Source organism: Vulpes vulpes, chromosome 10 (genome assembly GCF_048418805.1).
Source record: "Vulpes vulpes isolate BD-2025 chromosome 10, VulVul3, whole genome shotgun sequence".
Lineage (NCBI taxonomy): Eukaryota > Metazoa > Chordata > Mammalia > Carnivora > Canidae > Vulpes > Vulpes vulpes.
In genome coordinates this window covers 60,088,723-60,109,124 of record NC_132789.1, presented here as the reverse complement: position 1 = coordinate 60,109,124, position 20,402 = coordinate 60,088,723, and the positions used below count along the sequence as shown (strand labels likewise).

The window sequence follows — 20,402 nt, the reverse complement described above, 5'->3', positions numbered from 1 at the left end:
TATATAAAGACATTTTCTATTCTTAAGGAACTGTCATCTCAATGGGAGAAAAGATTTGGAACATATGAAACAATAAGAAAGGTAGCAGGTCTTTTTTTTTTTTTTTTAAGATTTTATTTATTCATGAGAGACACACAGAGGCAGAGACAGGCAGAGAAGAGAAGCAGGCTCCCTGCAAGGAGCCCAGTGTGAGACTTGATCCCAGGTTGCCAGGATCACACCCTGAGCCACTCAGGCGTCCAGAAAGGCAGCAAGTCTTGCACAATACAAAAAAAAAAAAAAAAAAAAAAAGTCTTGCACAGTACGTAGGACAGTTTTACCTACACATGCACACACTAGATCATAAATGCCTACTCATTAAGGACAAGTTAGCATTTTGTTTTGATTCATTTTACATGTATTTATTATCTGTTTTCTATATGCCAGGGACTGTTCATGAAGGAAACAGAGAATATAATCTTTTTAGTTTCATCTTATATTTACTAGAATGCATTATATATAGTAGGCAATCAATACAAATCATGATTTTTACAGTGAGAGAATGATCCTGAAGATCGATTCTTTATAGATCCTAAGAATTTTAAACTCTAAAAGAAATGCTCTTCCCTTACTAAGTCCCCAAATAAAAGTGTTGGCCTCTGAAGATCTAGGTTTAACTTAGTAGTTTATAGATTTTTTTTTTTAATTTTTTTTTAATTTATTTATGATAGTCATACAGAGAGAGAGAGAGAGAGAGAGAGGCAGAGACACAGGCAGAGGGAGAAGCAGGCTCCATGCACCGGGAGCCTGACGTGGGATTCGATCCCGGGTCTCCAGGATCGCGCCCTGGGCCAAAGGCAGGCGCCAAACCGCTGCGCCACCCAGGGATCCCCTAGATCTTTATCAATAAAGGAAATAACAGAGCTGTGTAATAAGAAGATATGGGTATATTTCAATCTTTGAATATTTATAGTTTGCAATTTCTAGGGTTATCTTTCAAATATGTAGTGCTTGTTGGATGAAGCATGAATGTTCAAGCAGTACTTAGATTGCTTTTCCCCTGGAAACTTTTTTTGGTCTCAAAAAATTTTTTCAGATATTTTTATCGTCTGTTTGCCATGTCTAGTTCATACAATCCACAAATATATATTGGATATTCTCTTTGTCAGATATATGTCTCCTTTATTCTCTCTAGGATACCATAAGCCTGAACTTTTTCTTAATCCACATGAAGAATTTCCTGAGTTCCAGCATTTTGTATAAGGGACAAGATTTTTTATATGAGGACAAGCTTTTATTTTTATATCTAGATTTCCTACCTGCTTTTATATAAGAGTCAAAAGGCAAAAATATTTTAAAGATATATTTTAAAGATATAAAATATATCTGCTTGTATATAAGATATATCTGCTTGTATATAAAATATAAATATATATCTGCTTGTATATAAAATATATCTGCTTGTATATATCTACTTGTATATAACAGTCAAAAGGCAAAAATATTTTAAAGATATATTTTAAAGATATAGTGCTGAACTTACTTGTTTTCATAACTAATATAATAGATGATTCCTAAGCTTATACATGCTCATTTATTTGCTCCTCTTAATCCAAGACCAAGCTATTTACCTTTTTATTATTCAGTATGAGAGTACTGCTTAGAATTCTTCATTGTTTTTCTTGTATAAACCACATTCATAACTCTTCCTTTGATAATCCAAATTCAGTTTTCCTTAAAATAGACAAATACTTGCTTGAATAGCTTCAGTTCAGTTCCTCTTAAGCATACTCACTGATATGTATGTCCCTCTGAATGCTTAGAGAATGGACTGTTTTCGAATATATCTACAAATTTCTGTTCCCAGCAGTTGAGCAGAACCGAGTTTTCCTTAGTAAGAGTCATAAAGAATTGTTTCAAGGAAGTGCAAATTGGTTTTAGAGAACTTCCATATTTAAATTAATTTGTCTTAATGAACTGTGTTACTAATGATTGGGTACAAATTGTAAACATTTCAACTAATTGGCTGTGATTTCATTTTCACTTAAGTTCTCAAATGACGTACGACTAAATCTTTTTCTGTTGCTTTTCTCTCCTGAGTCCTATATATTGAAATTTTTATATATAAAAGTTTGTTTGAAGGAAGTTTGAAACCCCGTAAGTGCATCTTTTGAAATTTAATCCTCCTCTTAGAAATAATCGTGGGTGGGACTTTTACCAAAAATGATACTAAAAGGAATATTTGACGAGTCTCCAACATATAACCTTGTTTTATAATTTATAGAGGGATGAGAAAGCAAGTTTTAGATATGAATATAAAAAAGAAAATTTTAAATGGAGATGATTTAGCGTTTTGATTATGCATTAATACAAACATAAGCACTTACTATTTGATACTACCCTAATTGCTTTCTATATTAATTCATATGCTTCTCATACTCAACTTTTGAGTTAAGTACTACTATTACCCTCATTTTCCAGAGGAAACTGGCACCCAGGGTGTTAAGTAATTTATCCAACAACATCTGGCTAGTAAGTGGCAGAACTGGATTAATCCTTGACAGTCTGGCTCTAGGATATGCACTTTAAACAAACCTTTTTTTTTTTTTTTTAACTCACTTTTATGAAAAGGAATATTATGGTGTTAGAACTTATTTGAAATGCTCCTAATTTTGTAATTGTGATTTTACTCAGTTGAATTACATAGTCACGTAACATTTTTGGTTTTATTTCTCTGGGAATGAAATTTAATGAAAAAAAAAAGCTATTCATGCCCTAACCAAAATTTGTCATTAACTCATGAATTTTGTCTACTTTCAGCCAACATTGTGTAGCCCCTTTATCAACACTTTGTTGTTAGGCTTTGCAACTTTTTTCTTAGTGTAGGAAACAAAGCTTGTCCTTGAGCTTATTCGCTGAGAAAAATAACTAGGTTTCCTTTTCAATAAAAACAGATGTTTTATGTACTTGAACTAGTTTGTTGAATTAGTTCACAGCTCAGGTTGTCAAAGCTGTTCTGTACCTGGAATTAAATGACAAATGTGTCTTCACACAGCTATTTATTATTGGTGGTTGCTCTGGATATGTAGTCATGAAAAATTTAAGATCTACCTACAAAATCTTCCTAGCATAGTTTGAGTCATTCTGTTTCCTTCCATATATGGCTTAATAAACTGACCATATTTAGTCAAATATTTAAAGTTAGCAAATCATGTGTCTCTTAATGTGCTGCATGTGTTAGGTTTTGATTCTTTTAGCAACAATATTTTTATGGGCATGCCTTGCCAGTTGCTTGTGTATGCTTTATAAATGTTTAGGAGAACATTTTGAACAACTTGCTCCACAAACTTGAGATTCATATGCAATATATATATATTGTGACAGTATTTTTACCATTTAATTTATATTAAAACATTTCAGAAATTTACTACATTTATAAACAAAGGAACAAGCAGATTTAGCATTAACTACTTTAGGGATTTTTATTGGTTTTTCTTGCATTATACTGACTTAAACACAAATATTTTAAATCAGAATAAACATTTCATTTATTGGGAATTAGCTGTACCCATAGGTTAATTTTTTCACAGAGCCTGAGTATTGCCTTCTTTTTTTTTTTTTGAATATTGCCTTCTTAAACTTTATTTTTATTTTATTTATTTATTTTTGCCTTCTTAAACTTTAAAAAGTAACCATTCATCTTGAAAATCTTTTATCTTCAGTGTCAAAGATTTATTCAAAGGTGGCAAATAAACTCTATTTTAGATCTTGCAAACCTTTTTCCTCACTATATGTGACTTTGCATCTTCATACACCAGGAAATGCCTGTCACTTGTTCATATGTTAAACTCTGATACAGATCCTCCTCCAGGAAATATTCGCAGACTATCACATACCATTCTTCCTTAGTTCTCCTTTTCTGAGCTCCCACAGTAAGTAGTGCACAGCCCTATAATTATATAATATTCCTTTTAATATAGTTATCTATTTGTGTGTTTATCTTTATACCAGCTGGTAAGCTGCTTGTGAACTTTCCCTTTGACTGGATAAAATACCACAAATGTCTGTTTTCCAAATAGAATGTATAATTTAATTTTAACACTTCTGTTTTCAGAATCACTTCTCTACATCCTCATGATTTCAAGCCCCATTGTATTATTAGCTTAATGCAGATAATTCCCAAATTGATATTTTTCATTTCAAATTTATTTTCAAAGCTCTAGATCTGCATATCCAATTGGCCACTGGATATGCCTCATTAAATATACAGACACCTATAAATTCAGCATGTCCAAAGCTATGAAATCATCTTTCTTTCCCCAATCTGTTTCTTGAACCTGTAGTGTTTACTTTCATGAATGGCTTCTCCCTGTCCTTCACTTTAATGTATCCATTCTTTAAGCCTTGCATATTTTCTCTTTAAGTTTTTCAATATAGTCAGTCTGAATGACTTCTAAGGCTCAGTTTAGGCTCCTCTCTTTTCCTATTGCTTCCAGTAATCTTTCTGAAATATTGATCTGATCATGTCACCCCTCTGGTTAAAAACTCTGAAGAGGGGCAGCCCAGGTGGCTCAATGGTTAAGCACTGCTTTCAGCCCAGGGTGTGATCCTGGAGATTGGGGATCGAATCCCACATCAGGCTCCCTGTGTGGAGCCTGCTTCTCCCTCTGCCTGTGTCTCTGCCTCTCTCTCTCTCTCTCTGTGATGTGACTATGATAAATAAATAAAAAATTAAAAAATATATTTAAAAAGATAGTATCTTTAAAAAAAAGAATCAGGTGTCAAGTTTTCTTATGTAAACACTGCCTATTCATTGTAAACATTTGGAAATAAAGGAAAATTTAAAGAAGAAAATAAAAATTTTTCTTAGTCCCACAACTAATGATAATGACTATTAACCTTCAGTATAGGGGCATCTGGATGGCTCAGTGGTTGAGCACCTGCCTTTGACTCAGGTCATGATCCAAGGGTCCTGGGATTGAGTCCTGCATCGGGCTCTCCACAGGGAGCCTGCTTTTCCCCCTGCCTATGTCTCTGCCTCTCTCTGTATCTCTCATGAATAAATAAATAAAATCTTTTTAAAAACCTTCAGTATATATAGTCTTTTTGTGAACATATTTTTTAGTAATATTGGAATCATATTAGGTAAACTTCTTGGATTCTTTTTTAAAAATTTAATATATTGTGAGCATTTTCTCATATCCCTTTATAAAGAATCATTTCTTGTTTGCTTGACATTCTCTCTCATTTTTTTTCTCTCTGATTTTTAAAAAAAAAATCAGATTCATATTATTTATCAAATAGAGTGTTATATTTTTATATCAGTGATTTAAAAAATACTGTTACAGAGCCTGTAGGAATTAAAGCAGGTTGAGTGAATAGGGTAATAAAATTAAATCTATATCTTTTCTCAAGGAAAATTAATGATTAAGCCTATAAATCTAATACTAATTGAAATCACTGTGGGGCATTAGCTATCTCAACATTTTATAGAGTGCTTTCTAATAGTATTTTGACATTTCTTCTTTTCTTTTTTTTTTTTTTTTTTTTGCTATTAGCTGTGGTTTTCATCTCTCTCCAACCCTTTAACTACTGCTTCTTGAAAATTTTTTTTTTTTCCTGAGCAGTATATACTTAAAGTCCAAATGAATTGTTATTTATATATTCATTTACCATCTGCCATATGTAAGGTACTATTCTGGGCACTATGGGACCTTGCCATCAAGTTGCTTATAACTTGTTCCAAGGAGAAGAATCATAGATACATAAGAATCTTAAACATGTTAGGGAGTTTTAGCTTCTTTCCTCCACTTGAAAAACAAAGACACTAATGCCTCAAAAGATTAGTTACTTGTCCATCACTACAAAATTTGTGGCAGAGCTGATACTAGAGCCTAGAAACAAAAGATATGATTCCATGTCAGTACTTTTCCACTTTGTACTTTGTTCATAGTGCTTTACTTGACACTCCTTTTTCCCCCCCTAAGAAAATGCTACTAAAAGTGTTTTCTTCTGTTTCTGTGAAAATTGATTTCACTTATATAACACTTTGTAAGTGCCTAGAACTTAATGATATCCTGTTGCAGACACTACAATTAGGTGAGAAATATGTTGATAAACTAGGAATATCTGTGGAAAGCAGTGAGGTGTGGAAAAGAGCTTATTCTTTTGGAATCTAAACATCTGTTAGAGTGCCAGCTCTGTCATCTCCCACCTGTCTGACTTACTCAAGCAACTTAATCTCTTTGAATCTTAGCTTTCTCATTTGTTCATCCGTTTATTAAGCCCCTACCACATACCAAGAACTGTATAAGATGCTGCAGATGCAGCAGAATTCCTGTTCTCAAAAGAGTTTATGTGCGGATAGTGTATATAAGTCAGTAAAATAGACAAAGTACCAGTCATGCTACCTGGCAGAAAAGAAACATTGATAAACGTCCCTTCTTACCTACTATAGGCTGCAGTTTCTCAAACTTTTTTGTCTCAGGACTGCTTTATACTCTTAAAAATGACTGAAAGATCTCAAAGACCTTTTGTTCCTGTGGTGTGTGTATATTAATATTTGACAATAATAGAAGTTAAAACTGAGGGTTTTAAGTACTTATTAATTCATTTTAAAGCAGCAGTACTGTACCTATGTTACATAAATAACATTTCAAAATTAAAGTAACTGATTCATCTGCTCTTAAGGCTTGAATTTATCATTGACAACAAATAACTATTGTTTTTCTTGAAATGACAGTGTTCATTTTTTAAGAAAAAGAATGCAAAGAATCCAAGTTAGACTAAGTATAGTTTCTCATTTAAGTAAAAATTAAATTTTATGGGAAAAGTGGCTAGTTTAGCTTGCATCTTAGTTGTACAAGTGCTTTTCCTCAAGGTAGCCATTATACTTGGAAGAAGTGTTCTATCCATATTTCCTGTCTTGTTCCACAGAATATTAAAAAGGATGTGTATTCAGGGGTCAAATTTTAATAAGATTTATAGGTTTTACTACTTTGTCAAGGATATTCATAAATAAAAATAGCTTAAAAAAAGAAAAAAACTATGAGTGCATGGTGTTCACCATATAGTGACTGTTAATAGTTTTTTGGCCACTTCCTTGATTTGTGCTAAGGCACAGTAAGTTTTGCCACTAGTGCTTTCTGTATCCTCAAGTGCACCTGTCAACACAGTGAAAAGTGGAAACACCATTTTAGTATTATTTTGAGAGTAGTTTTGACTTGTCAATTCCTTGAAAGGATCCCTCCTCCCTCAACAGACCACATTTTTGGGAACCATTGCTATAGAAGATATTATTGGTACTTATGTAATGTTTTGATATTATTTTAACATGTACTTATTTTCATCGTGAGATTGGCATGGTTTGGTCACCCAGAGTACTGCTGTATGTGTATCTAAGCAAGGACCCTTAGCATTTAGTTGATATCATTAGCCTGTTTGATGGCAGTACAATCCAGATAGCAGACTAAAAGAATATTTATGTTATAAAAACTGTAGTTTATTAGGAGTGTTGATTCAGATTTTTCTGATTGTGCTTTCTATTTTGTTTTTAGGCTTGCATCGATGACAATGTTGATATGGTGAAGTTTCTGGTTGAAAATGGAGCAAATATTAACCAACCTGATAATGAAGGCTGGATACCACTTCATGCAGCTGCTTCCTGTGGATATCTCGATATTGCAGAGTAAGCCAGTTCTGTGTTTTTATTTAAATACCTAAACACTATTTTAGAGACCTGAGATTTTATAGAAATTGTTATTACAGATAAGTGAGTGAGCACTTATATTACCTTAATTCATGAAAACTCTTCTTCCCAGTAAAAAGAATAAGCCATTCTTGGGAATTCATGTATTAAGTCTTTCATTAGGAGGTGATCTTCCATCTCCCCACCCTCTTTGGCTTTTGGTACTTTGTATTGATATGAGTAATTAATTGTACACTTCTCCATTTCCATCTCCTTTTCTTTTGAGTATATGTAGAGCATTGTCAAATGATTCAAGGTTAATACTTAGTGTAGTCTATTCTTGTGTAATCATGAGTTGTTAGGGGAAACTAACAATAACTTAGGTTACTTTACTATATAGGGAGAATATGATACATAGTTTTCTAATTAGTCAAAACATTTACTTATTTAATCTTATTATTAAGATTGTTTTCTAAAAGAAGCCTTTTTAAAAAATTCAATGAGAAATGGTCATTATTCTTATCTACCTTTAATGAGTGGGTACTTACCAAGAAAACCTGATTCTTCAAACATATAACAAGGAAGTATAGTTATCCTGACAAAATAATTTTTTCACTAAGTTATTTCACTTTCTTCTTACTATGTATCCAATGTATCCAACACCATAAATAGGTTTTATTGTCTGCTCTTATCAAAGCTTACCAACTGGTAAATATTGAATATGGGAGTTCTACTCTGTGAATCTCTCATAGGAAGCCTTAAATATTGTTATTTCTTTGTGTATTTCATTTCTCCCCTCATGTATTGGAACTATGATATATGATATGTCTTTTTTTTTTTTTTTTTAAGATTTTATTTATCTGAGAGAAGGGAGATAGTGTGCATGCACACAAGCAGGTGGTGGGGGAAAGGGAAAGGGAGAAGCAGATTCCCTGCTGAGCAGAGTCTGACTTGGGACTCATCCCAGGACTCTGAGATCATGACCTGAGCCAAAGGCAGACGCTTAACTGACTGAGCCATCCAGTCAGTTTGGTGCCCCAGTACATCATTTTAAAGGGGAGGCAGCATTTGGGAAAATGAAAAGTACTCTGGCCTGGAAATAGAATGTGTGAGTTACTTGAGTTTTATTTACTGCCTATAATGCTAATTACACTTACATCTTTTCCTTTCTAGGCCTTGATTTCTTTTTCTTTTCTTTTTTTTTTTTTAAAGATTTATATAGTAGAGATTGAGAGAGAGTGCTCATGAGCTTGAGATAGTGGGGAGGGGCATGGGAGAGGGAGAGAAAGAAACCTCAAGCAGACTCCCCACTGAGCTTGGGGCCCAACTCAGGACTCCATCCCAGGACCCTGAGATCCTGACTTCAGCTGAAATCAACAGTCAAGACACAACCATCAGAGCCACCTAGGTGCCTCAGGCCTTGATTTCTTTATGTGTAAAACGTGGTAGTCTTTTGTCATTGCAGAATAATGGTGGTTGTTCATAATTAGAATCATGATTCTTAATTTCTTTATTCCTTTCTGTTCTTGTCATGCCCAACAGAGGACTCAGATCTCTTCTTCAAAGAAAAAATAGCCTAATGTGCATTTATTGTTAGCTGTCCTTAAATATTTGATACTCGGGTTCTGGAGTCAAATAATGTGAATTTTGAATACTTCCTCCTCCATTCTCAAGGGGTATGACCTTGGGCAAGTTGCTTAATTTATGAATGTTTCTGTTTCCTATAGAATGGGAATAGTATTTCCTAGTTTGTTGTGAGGATTAACTGAGGAATCCATTAAACAAAGTACCTGGCATATAGTAAGTACTCAGTATATATTAACTTTTGACCATTATCTTGTTTACTTTCTCATGGGAAATGAAAACTCAACCTTTTCTTCAAATGTTTAATCCCTATGTTTCCTTTTTAAAATTCATGCTTCTGAGTTGGAAAAGATAATCATCCGGAATAATTTCCTCCACTTGACTGATAACCCACTGGGATGATTTTAGCTGCAAGTAACAGTATCAAATTTAAAATGACCTAAAGAGTAAGGATCCTTGTTTGATGGTATATAATATAGTTTAGATGAAGGTCATTCAAGTTTATTAAACTGCTTGGTGATATCACCCAAGGGCCTGGGATCTTTCAGTTTTTTTCTTCTTCTGCCTTTCCAAAATAAGAACTTTTTTCTTAGCCTTGTCCTCTCCTGGTTGCAGGATGATTGCTTCAACTCCTCAGTAGTGTTTTTACATATGCACATCTGAAAGCAAAATAAAGAGTGGGGAATGAAAATTATTTTCTCCAGAGAGAGGAATTTTTCTCAGAGTCCTCTGAGTACATCACATATCCTCTTCAGGGATTTGTGTTGGCCTGGGTTTGGTCACTTGCCCATGTCTACCTGGGGAAAAGCAAGTACTTGGCATATTCAGGGTTTTACATGTCAGTAAAGAAGTATGAGGAAGGGTAAGCAGTCTGCTGCAGGTGTTCATATTTTCAATGGAACAACTACAACTTTTCATTTTTTAGAAGGTAGGCTGTGGAACAAAGTGCTTCATAGGACTTGTCCAAACAAAAGTAACTTGATTTGGCCAAAGCTCACTAGAGTTTTGCTGATGTAACTACTTTTCTTTAGGCAGTTTGAATTTATGGCTGTAGTATAACTGAAGTATTTAAATCTGTAGTGTCTTTGAACAAAATTAAATGTAGAAGAATGATGACTTTTTCTATTTTGCTCTTTTGGACTTTTTAAAGTAATGACAATGTTTATAAAAGACAGTTTAACTCTGATAGATATTGACTGGATTATCTGTTAAGGTGATGATAGTCCAAAACCCTTCCAGATACACCATTATTTTTATCAACATTATCTGTTCCACCAGTTAGTCTCACTAATGTTTTCTTTGGTTTAGAAAAATATAGCATAGTGGCTTAAGAGATAGAGTGAAGATATCCCCAAGTTACAGTGTTTATAGGGTAAAAGAAAGCCCTGTTAATAATGATGTAGAAATAATAGTTATAAAACAGTAATGACCTAGGAAAGTTGGGTCACTGCTAAGTGAAGTATTTGGAGTTAAATTTGTTAAAAATCCTGGTTCTGCCATTCACTAACTTTATGCCCCTGGCCAAGCTATGTGGCCTCAATGATTAATATTATTTATACAATCAATAGGAATTATCTGGCTTCTTCCTACTTCTGTTTCTCTTAACACTTTCCGTATTTTTCACTGTCTTCAATATTGGACTACTTTTAATTCCCCAGCATGTACTGCTGATTCATATTAATGAGTCTTTTCTTAAATTGGTTCATTTGCCTTATTTCTTTGCTTGACCAGCTCCTACCAGATTCTCAAATGTAGTTATGTAAGGGTCACTTCTTCCAAAAACTTTTTGGATATTCCTGGCTAATTCATCATCTCTACACTGCATCCGATATTTACATGATTCTTTAGGAACTGCATCATGCACAGAGTAGTTCTAATTCATCCCTATTGAAATGAGAGATGAAACAAACAATGAAGCACACATAGTTTACTCTGAAGTTGTGAGGATGGTTTGGATACAGTGAGTTCTGAATTTTTTACTTCTGAGGGTACCTGGCTGGCTCAGTTTGTGGAGCATGCAACTCTTGACCTCAAGGTTTGAGCCCCACATTGTGTGTGCAGATTACCTTAAAAATAAAATCTTACCAAAAAAGTAAATAAATTTTGAGATCCGGCGGAGATAGAACAAACAGTATGAGATTACAGTTAGTTTTTAGACATTTAACAATTTCACATCTGATTTGTGATAGCTCTTCATTTTCTGGCTGTTATCTTACCTTTTCACCAAAATAATTCTTCTCAACCTCTCCCTGCTTTGAATAAGGTAGAAGTCTTAGGAAAAACTAAAAATAGAGATTGTTTAATACTGCCCCTTCTCCAGAGTGACTCCAGAGGAACAGTAACGGAGGTGAGTTTGGGGAGTATGATGTTAATGCTCAGTATGTGCATTGTTTTGCTAAATACTGATGGGTCAGGTATTGAAATGTATGCATTAACTTCATTCTCTTCCTTTGGTATGCTGAATTGTGTCTGCCCATAATTTATATGTTGAAGCCCTAGCCCCCCAGAACCTTGGATTGTGACTGTATAAATGCAGCCTTTAAAGAGATAATTAAGTTAAAATGAGGTCCATAGGGTCAGCCCTAATTCAGTCTTACTGGTTTCCATATAAGAAGAGAAAATTTGGATGCAAAAAGAGACACCTAGTTCATGTACACAGAAAAGACCACAGGAGGACACCTGGGTGGTTCAGTGGTAGAGCATCTGTCTTTGGCTCAAGGTGTGATCCTGAGGTACCAGGATTGAGTCCTGCAGCAGGCTCCCTGTGGAGCCTGCTTCTCCCTCTGCCTGTGTCTCTGCCTCTCTCCAAGGAGCCCTGTTCCTTAGAAGTGCTCATTGCTACTGAGTTGGTCACTGCTTCAAATTCGTATTTGGCACCAAGGTGTTTTCCTTTACCCTCTTGTATCGTGTATCAATTTTTCCTTTCTCCCTTTGTTCCATTTCCACAATTACTAATTTGCTTCATTATATATTACATATACAATAGACTACTTATAACAACAATAGCACTGACAACAACAATACCGATTACTGAAAGCAGTTTGAAGTTTTGTATGGGGGCATTTCTTTTGGTCCTAAGGAATCCTACTTCAGATATATACAGTCAAATTACCGTGTGTTGAAATCACAAAATAGTTCTTTGAAATAGTTCTTTTCTGTGTGTTATGCCACCAACTAGATATACTCTTGGGTTCGTTATTAATTTCATTTACTTTTTAGAGTTTGCTTTTTTAAATTTAATTTTGTTTTATAATTTACGTAAAATACTGAGTTCTAATGGCAATCCCTGCTCTACCATCCTGTTTCCTGTTTCGCAAATTTTGTATTTTATCCCAGTTATTTATTTTTTTAATATTTTATTTATCAGTTTTATTTATCAGTTTGTTTTTTAACACAAGTATCATTTAAAATATTATTTCCCCTTGTAGGTAAATGTTAGAATACTATATACATAGTTCCTCACTTGCTTTTTTCACTTAATAGTCTATTCTGGAGATCACTATATAATGGAGTATATAAAGCTAGTTCTCATTGTTCTGTTTAGGTTTCCGTATTCTGTTGTGTAGTATGCCATTGTAGTTTATTCAGCCGGTCCTTCTTGGTTGACCAATGAATGCTATTTGTTTGAATGACTCTAGTTTTAGACCTTGGAATTGTCCTTTCATTTTTGCAAATCATAGGAATTTTTATGTTTATGTAAAAAAATTTGTATTTGAATAATAAAACCATTTTATTAACATTTTGGTTATTGATGCCATTATTCTGTTATCTTTTTGTATTTTCATTTTGTCACTACATTTCTTTTTTAGGCTTCCACCACAGATGTTTAGGAGTGCTTTCTTTCTTTTTTTTTTTTTTTTTTTTACTTTTTTATTTTAGAGAAAGGGAGAAAGTGTATGAAAGGGAGTGGAAGAGGGAAAGGATCCCAAATGACTCAGTGCTGAGTGGGACCCAGTGATGCAGGGCTTGATCCCACAACCTGAGCCAAAATCAAGAGTCAACCAACTGAGCCACCCAGGAATCCCTAGGTGTGCTTTTATCTTGAGTAGCTTTCGTGTTTGCTGTAAAATTTTTCAATAGTAGAGAAAATTAGCCCTGTATAAAGCTTAACATTATGTAGTGTTATAGTACATGGGATAAGATGGTGTTTAATTAGTATATTTAACATATTTTTGTGTTTGTAGTAGTTTCAAAGCCGCTACAATTGAAGATTTTATATCATTATAAAATGCTAGTAGGATTACAGTCAGTGACATTTTCATGGTCTTATTTACAGCATGGAAAAAATTTCATGAGCTTCATCACTTTATCATTAAAATATCAGCTATTTAAGGGTATTATAACTCTTAAATATTTGTGGTGGCTTATTTATGGCTTTCATTTTAGCCTTACTCCATAAACATCCAATATAATCCTCAAGATTTCACCTGGTTTATCCTTCAAGATATATCCAGTATCTGACTATTTTCATTGCCGCTTTAATTTCTTCCTGATCTTGGGCACCATTGTTTTCTATTGGAATTATTATAGTTGCAAAAATTCTAACCATAACCATCCTCTTCCCACACACCCCCCCATCTGTTTTCCACAAAGTGACCAGAATGATCCATTTAAAATATTACAAGTGAGATAGCACCACATTTTTATTCAGATCCTTCTAGTGGATTCATAATGCATTCAGAGTAGAAGCCAGAATTCCTACATTCCAGATGTCCTACATGTCTGTAGTTTGGGCTCTGTGTTACTCCTGTGGTCTTATATTCTTCACTCTTCTCCACATACTCTCTATTAGCCACCTTGATCCCCTTGCTGATCCTTTCAACAAAGTAGACATCTTGCTTCATAGTCTGCACCTGTTGCATCTTGTATCCGGAACTCAGTAATTTTGTTATTTGGATAAAAAAATCAGAAGTTCTTAACTAACTTAAGAAATCTATAAACTTCACCACCACATCCATGAGAAATGTTATAATATCCCTGATATTTTAATCTTAACTCTATCAATTAATTGCTATTAACTTTAGGCAAATTGCTGGCTTCTCTGAACCTCTGTGTCTTGATCTGTAAAATGAAAATAATAATACTTATCCCTATTTTATGAGATTATTGTGAAGATTAGATGAAATAATGTATATAATACACTTGGCACAATATACAGCATATTTAGCCTTCAGTAAACATTAAATAAATTAATTGTTATTATTCAAAATACTATATTTGGTCATTACTTTTAATGAAAAATAGCTGAGCTCTTGGTTCTCCTGGATTTATAAAAAAAATTATCATGTCATTTGATGTGAGGGTAAATGTAACTAGATGAGAGGAACAGAGGATAATAAAGTAGTCATTTGTTGTACTTTGATAAGAGGATATTTGAGGATAAAACTCTTATTTACTTAGCTTGTCAAGAATGATACTTTGCCTAAAGTAGATTACGTATTCTGTTAGGAGTCTCAGAAGGTGAAACTAAGTCTAGGGTTCTATGAAAATATTAAAATTTTATCTAAGATATTTATGGTATGTTTGCTTAAAACTGTAAAGATCATTTTCTACTACTTTTTTAAAGAACGCTATGGGAATGTTCAGTATCACATCCATTTCACAATCAGAACTGAACCTTCCTTCTCAGGACTCAAATTCTGATATTCTTTTCATTATATTACAACCATCTCCTACAGTAGTGTTAGGCTTTGTGAGATATAAAAATGGCTGCAGCTCCATTCCTAATCTTCAAGCTTACAGTTAAATGTGAAGTTAGTTAACTAAACTACATACAAGAAAGGGACCAAGACATGTAAAAGGAACACTGAGGAAGAAATTATTGAGAAAGATTCTAGAGGAGGTGACATTAACTGCTACATTAAACAGTGGGCAGGGTTTATGCCTGTGAGAATTGGGAGCTGTCTGAATAAAATGTTATTCATGAATGAGAAATAATGTATGGTATAGCTCTTTTAACTGGCCTCCACTGTTATTAACTGACATTTGCCACTTCTTTGTTAAAATATAATGACTGATTCCCATAAAGTTGTTAAAACTGAACATTGCAGCAAAAAGGCTACTTCTACTAAACTTACTTCAGTTTCACCGAATGAGTTACAAGCCTACCAAAAGTTAATTGTGCATGTTCTGAACTTGTTCTTGATTATTTATTAGATAACCCAAAACTCATGAAATGTGTACAAAAAAGAAAATTATTGCTATAACAAAGTCAAATACTTTGAAAGACTTGATAAAGACAAGGCTTTAAAAATATAACTGCTGATGGGGTGCCTGGGTGGCTACATCAGTTGAATGTCCAACTCTTGATTTAGGCTCAGGTCATGATCTCAGGGTTGTGAGAATGAGCCCTGCATCAGGCTCTGCCCTCAGCAGGGGATCTGCTTGAGATTCTCTCCCTCTCCCTCTGCCCCTCACCCTACTCTCACTCTTTCTCTAAAGTAGATAAATAAATCTTTTATATACATATATAATTGCTATTCAAGTAGATGTGGTTGAGACAACTGAAAGATTGAAAGTAAAAGATCTAGATGGATTGTGTACTCTGCTGTCCTGTTGACTTCAACTTTTGCTTCATTTTAAAGAAACTTTAAAGTCTTAGGAAATGCGTTATGAATATGGTTTGTGCAAGAAAGGCAGCATAGGTTTTTTTTTTTTTTTTAAGATTTTATTTATTTATTCATGAGAGGCACAGAGAGAAAGAGAGAGAGAGAGAGGCAGAGACACAGGCAGAGGGAGAAGCAGACTCCATGCAGGGAGCCCGACGTGGGACTCAATCCCGGGTCTCCAGGATCAGGCCCTGGGCTGAAGGTGGCACTAAACTGCTGAGCCTCCGGGGCTTCCCGGTAGCATAGGTTTAAGTCACTAGAGACATTCTCCAGTACCTTCTGTGTTGAAGTAAATATCTTATTTACATGTGCTTATTTTCATATATGTATTACATTTTTTGATTCCCTATTTTAATCAGCTTTTCTGGTTAACCAAGCAAATACTGGTTCTGATTCCATTGGATAAGAGAAGTTTTTTTGGAGCCATATTTTTTCAGGAAAAAGAACATTAGCAGTAGGTATATGGAGAGATCAGATTTGATTGGGAAGATGAACTGAGGCCACAGCATAGAAGAATTTGTATGCCTTTTTAAGTTTGACCTTTAGTGGTGATGCATTTTTAGGGATATGCACTCTATATTTTAGGAATAACATTCTTCACAGATTAGTATTGTTGGACAAGAGATCTCTACAATGGTAGTGAAATTGGAAATGGGGCAGGTCTAAGAGAAATTTGGAAAATAGAATTGATATGGTTTGGTGTGATTCACTGGATCTAGGTCGTGAGGTAGGAGGAAAAACCAAAGGTGGTAATAATGCCTGATAATAGCTAATGTTCATTGAGTGCTTAGTATGTGCTAGTCACTGCTCTAAGTCCTTCAAATATATATAATTTCAGTCATCCTAACAATCACATGAAAACATGTTGTTACCACCGTCCCACAGGCTTATATGCAATATCACAAACCTCAAAAACTTGGAAGAATGACAAACAAATTGTAAATTTGGGTGTAGGCTCATTTGGCAGCAAACTGTGATCTAAACTTATATGAAGCTATTTATAGTCTTTGTTTATCCCATTTACTATATGTTTATTTTCTGCAAAAATATTAATGTGTTTGGTTACGAAGTACTGCCTCAGATTTAGTGGGGGTTTTACATAATCTGCAATATTATCTTTCTAAAATATGAAACATTTGAAATTTGGGTTTGGGTGAGTGATGGTAGGCCTGTATGATAATTCTTCTCTTATAGATGAGAAAACTTGAATCAAAGACTAATCACACACAGTAAGTGCCAGAGCTAGGATTTGAACCTCACCAGTCTAACTTTTCAAGTCTGTACTTTATTTTTTTTTATTTTTTATTTTTTATTTTTTTTATAATAGTCACACACAGAGAGAGAGAGAGAGAGAGAGAGAGAGGCAGAGACATAGGCAGAGGGAGAAGCAGGCTCCCTGCACTGGGAGCCCGACTTGGGATTCGATCCTGGGTCTCCAGGATCGCGCCCTGGGGCAAAGGCAGGCGCTAAATCGCTGCGCCACCCAGGGATCCCTCAAGTCTGTACTTTAAACCATAACACTGTTTTGCCTCCCTGTCTGACTTTTGTAATTGGGAAAATGATGCCTTTAGACTTACTAAGAGATCTAACCAGCAGGACTGGGGGGAGGGGAGGGAAGCAGAGAAGAGATTGTAGTGGAATGTGGTTTTAAATAAGCCCTAATTGACATGCTAACCGTAGTGCTGTAGGAAGCCAGGAATATACTGAATGTGTTTATAATGCATATACTGAATGTCATGAAGTTTAAGATGCCATTGTTGTATCACTGTCATTATTTTATATGCCAACTAAAAAAGGTTAAAAAAATGAAACTATAATACTGTGTGTGCTTGTGTTTAATCACCTATGTTTTTTTTCACACAGTATCATTTTCTGTGCAATTTAGAGTGCCATTGATGCAACATTACTAAAGAATGTTTTCTTATTGCCTTTGGGATTTTATTTTAAGCCATTTTGATTTTCATGTTTTCTTGATCTTACTGGAAAGTATCAACAAAAGTTTAAGATGACATCCAGGAAGACATTTTAAGTTCAAGGAATAAGGTACTAACAATGCACATAAGTTGACTGAAATGAAAATAGTATAAATAGCTATGACTGAGGTCACATGAGGACATATAATCACAACCATGTTGTGTGTGCCGTGTGCCCAGTAGCCATTGTAAGATATCATGGATTATAGCATTCATTGATTGTAGAAGATTTCAGTGATGTTAAAATGTGAGGGAAATGTACATTTTAGAATTGTTGTATAGTGAGTAGGATTTTTGCCTCTGGGAATTGAAAGTTGCAGTATTAAAGTAAGACAGTAGTGCATTTAATCGATTTTATTAAACAAATATGCCTTTTCAGGAGTTAGTGCATCATTAAAGAAGTATAGAACTACGGTTCTGGGGAGTAATTGAGAGAAATAGGAAATGCTAAAGACAGAACCTTGAGGATGTCCTATATGTAAAGGACAATAGAAACAATTTAAATACTTTGCCACATTTTTATTATTTTTTTTTAAGAAATGATAATCCATTTTCCTAGACAACTGAAAAATAGGCCCTAGTTTCACAGATATATTCATTTCTCTCACTAGTGTTAGCCTGGTCTTTGCTATTGCATAATTAATTATATCTGTAACATAATTGTGGTTAAAATCGGTAATGTTCTAAACATTGCAATTTGACAATTAAAAATAAAAGAGAATTTCTGCTTCTGGGAAGATAGACAAGATGTGGTTTTTCCTATTCCTTCTAAGAACTACTAAAAACCCTGAACATTATATATAAAACATAAGATTCTGAGAGGTAGAAAGAGAAGGCCTGATGGCTAAACATCACAGGACCCACAGGAGAAAATGTCCTAGCTTTTCTTTTTGCCTCATGTATCTTTGAACTGAAAAACACTGATAATCCAGAAGCACAAATGGGCACACCAAAAAAAGAGAAAAAGTCCCAACAAAAGCCTAATCTTTTTAGCCAAATACTGGGAGAGGGGTACCCTAGCAGGACAGAAAACTTAAAAATAGTAATAACCACTCTACTTAACCAGGCAAAGTCCACAGGGAAAAAACCTTAGTCTCACCCATGCCCTCACCTGGCAAAGGCTAGGTAGGGAGTGTAGACCTCCACCCTTACCAGGCTATATTGAGGTACGCCCAATAGTCCTACTGCAGTGATGTCAGATTAGGCCAAAGCCAGCCAAATACTTTAATCCCCACCAAATGATTAACTAGCCCTCCCCCCCCCCCCCCACCTGATTACATACCAGCCAGCTCCTACTCCTTCCTGGGGTGTGTCAGAAGAGGCCTAGTGGAGAGTGAATACTTTCACCACCACCCACCAGTAAAGATCCCTACCTCCCTCACCTTATAGTCGGAAGCCACATGGTAGTAGTAATGAAGCACTTATACCCTTTTCATCCAGGGAGATATCAGTGAAGGCTTTGTGGTAAACTAGAACAAGGAGCCACCACCCCATCTCTGGCCTCAGTGGAGGCTGAGTGGGGAACCTAGACTTCTACCCCCACCTTGTGGTAATGAAATGGCACCTCCATAGCTTCCTCTGCTGCAGCAGAGCCAAACAAAGCCAGCTAACAGAAGATTTAGGCAAGATCTAGAGTCTTTTAACATAACACTCAAAGTGTTCAGATTTCAATTGAAAATCAATCGCCATACCAAGGAAATTCCCCAATTAATGAAAAAAGACAACCAGTAGAGACCAACATGGAATGACAGAGATACTGCTCTTAAAATTATCTGACAAAGTATAGACCAGCTATCATGAAAATGTTTCAACCATTATGAGCATACTGGAAACCAAAAAATTAAAATCTCAGCAAAAAGAAAGTCTGCAAAGAAATAGAAGATATTAAGAAGAATCAAATGGGAATGAACTAAAATGTCTAATAACCAGAATAAAAGTGGGTTTGCTCAAGAGTGGAATGGAAGGGATAGAAGAAAGAATTAGTGAACTGAAAAATGGATCAATGGAAGTTATCAAATCTAAGCAACAGAGAGGAAATAGACTAAATTAAAATGAATAGACCCTTAGAGACTTGTGGGACTATAACGAAGACCTAACATTTTTGACATTAGAGTCCCAGAAGAGGAGAAAGAATGCACGGCTGGAAAAGTATTTAATGAAATGACAAGTGATGGGTCAGCTATTTTTCATTGTGATATAGAACTTCAAGAATGAAATAGCAAAATGCACTTCCACTGAAGATGCCTAAGGGTTTATACTTATTTTAGGATTTTTGTTGCTCAGAGACTACCAAAGAAAACAGCATGTATTTCTTCTTAATAGTATAATGTTCTACTTATCCATTTTTGAAAAGTTCAGGTAGTTCATAATTCTGTCATTAGATGACTTTGAGGAAGTCATTTTGATTTTCAAAGAACAACTATTCCAGTGGTATTCTTCTGACTCTCTGATAAACAAACAAAAATTTATTGTAAAATCACATAATATTAAATTTACCATTAAGTGTACAATTCAGTAGCATCAAATATATTCACATTGTGCAGCAGATACGTACTTTTTCATCTTGTAATA

The 20,402-nt window shown here is 34.7% G+C and overlaps 1 protein-coding gene across 9 annotated transcripts in view; it reads left to right on the top strand.

Annotated features, from left to right (window-relative positions):
* PPP1R12A (protein phosphatase 1 regulatory subunit 12A) overlaps positions 1–20,402 on the top strand; it is a 136,768-nt gene that overhangs the window by 39,081 nt on the left and 77,285 nt on the right. For all 9 annotated transcript variants that reach the window (XR_011994885.1, XR_011994883.1, XR_011994884.1 and 6 more), the window contains exon 2: positions 7,536–7,666. Coding sequence is in view for 6 of the 9 variants with exons in the window: in XM_072724449.1 (XP_072580550.1) it covers positions 7,536–7,666 (131 nt within the window). In the remaining 3 variants the exon portion in view is untranslated. The remainder of the gene's footprint in view (positions 1–7,535; positions 7,667–20,402) is intronic.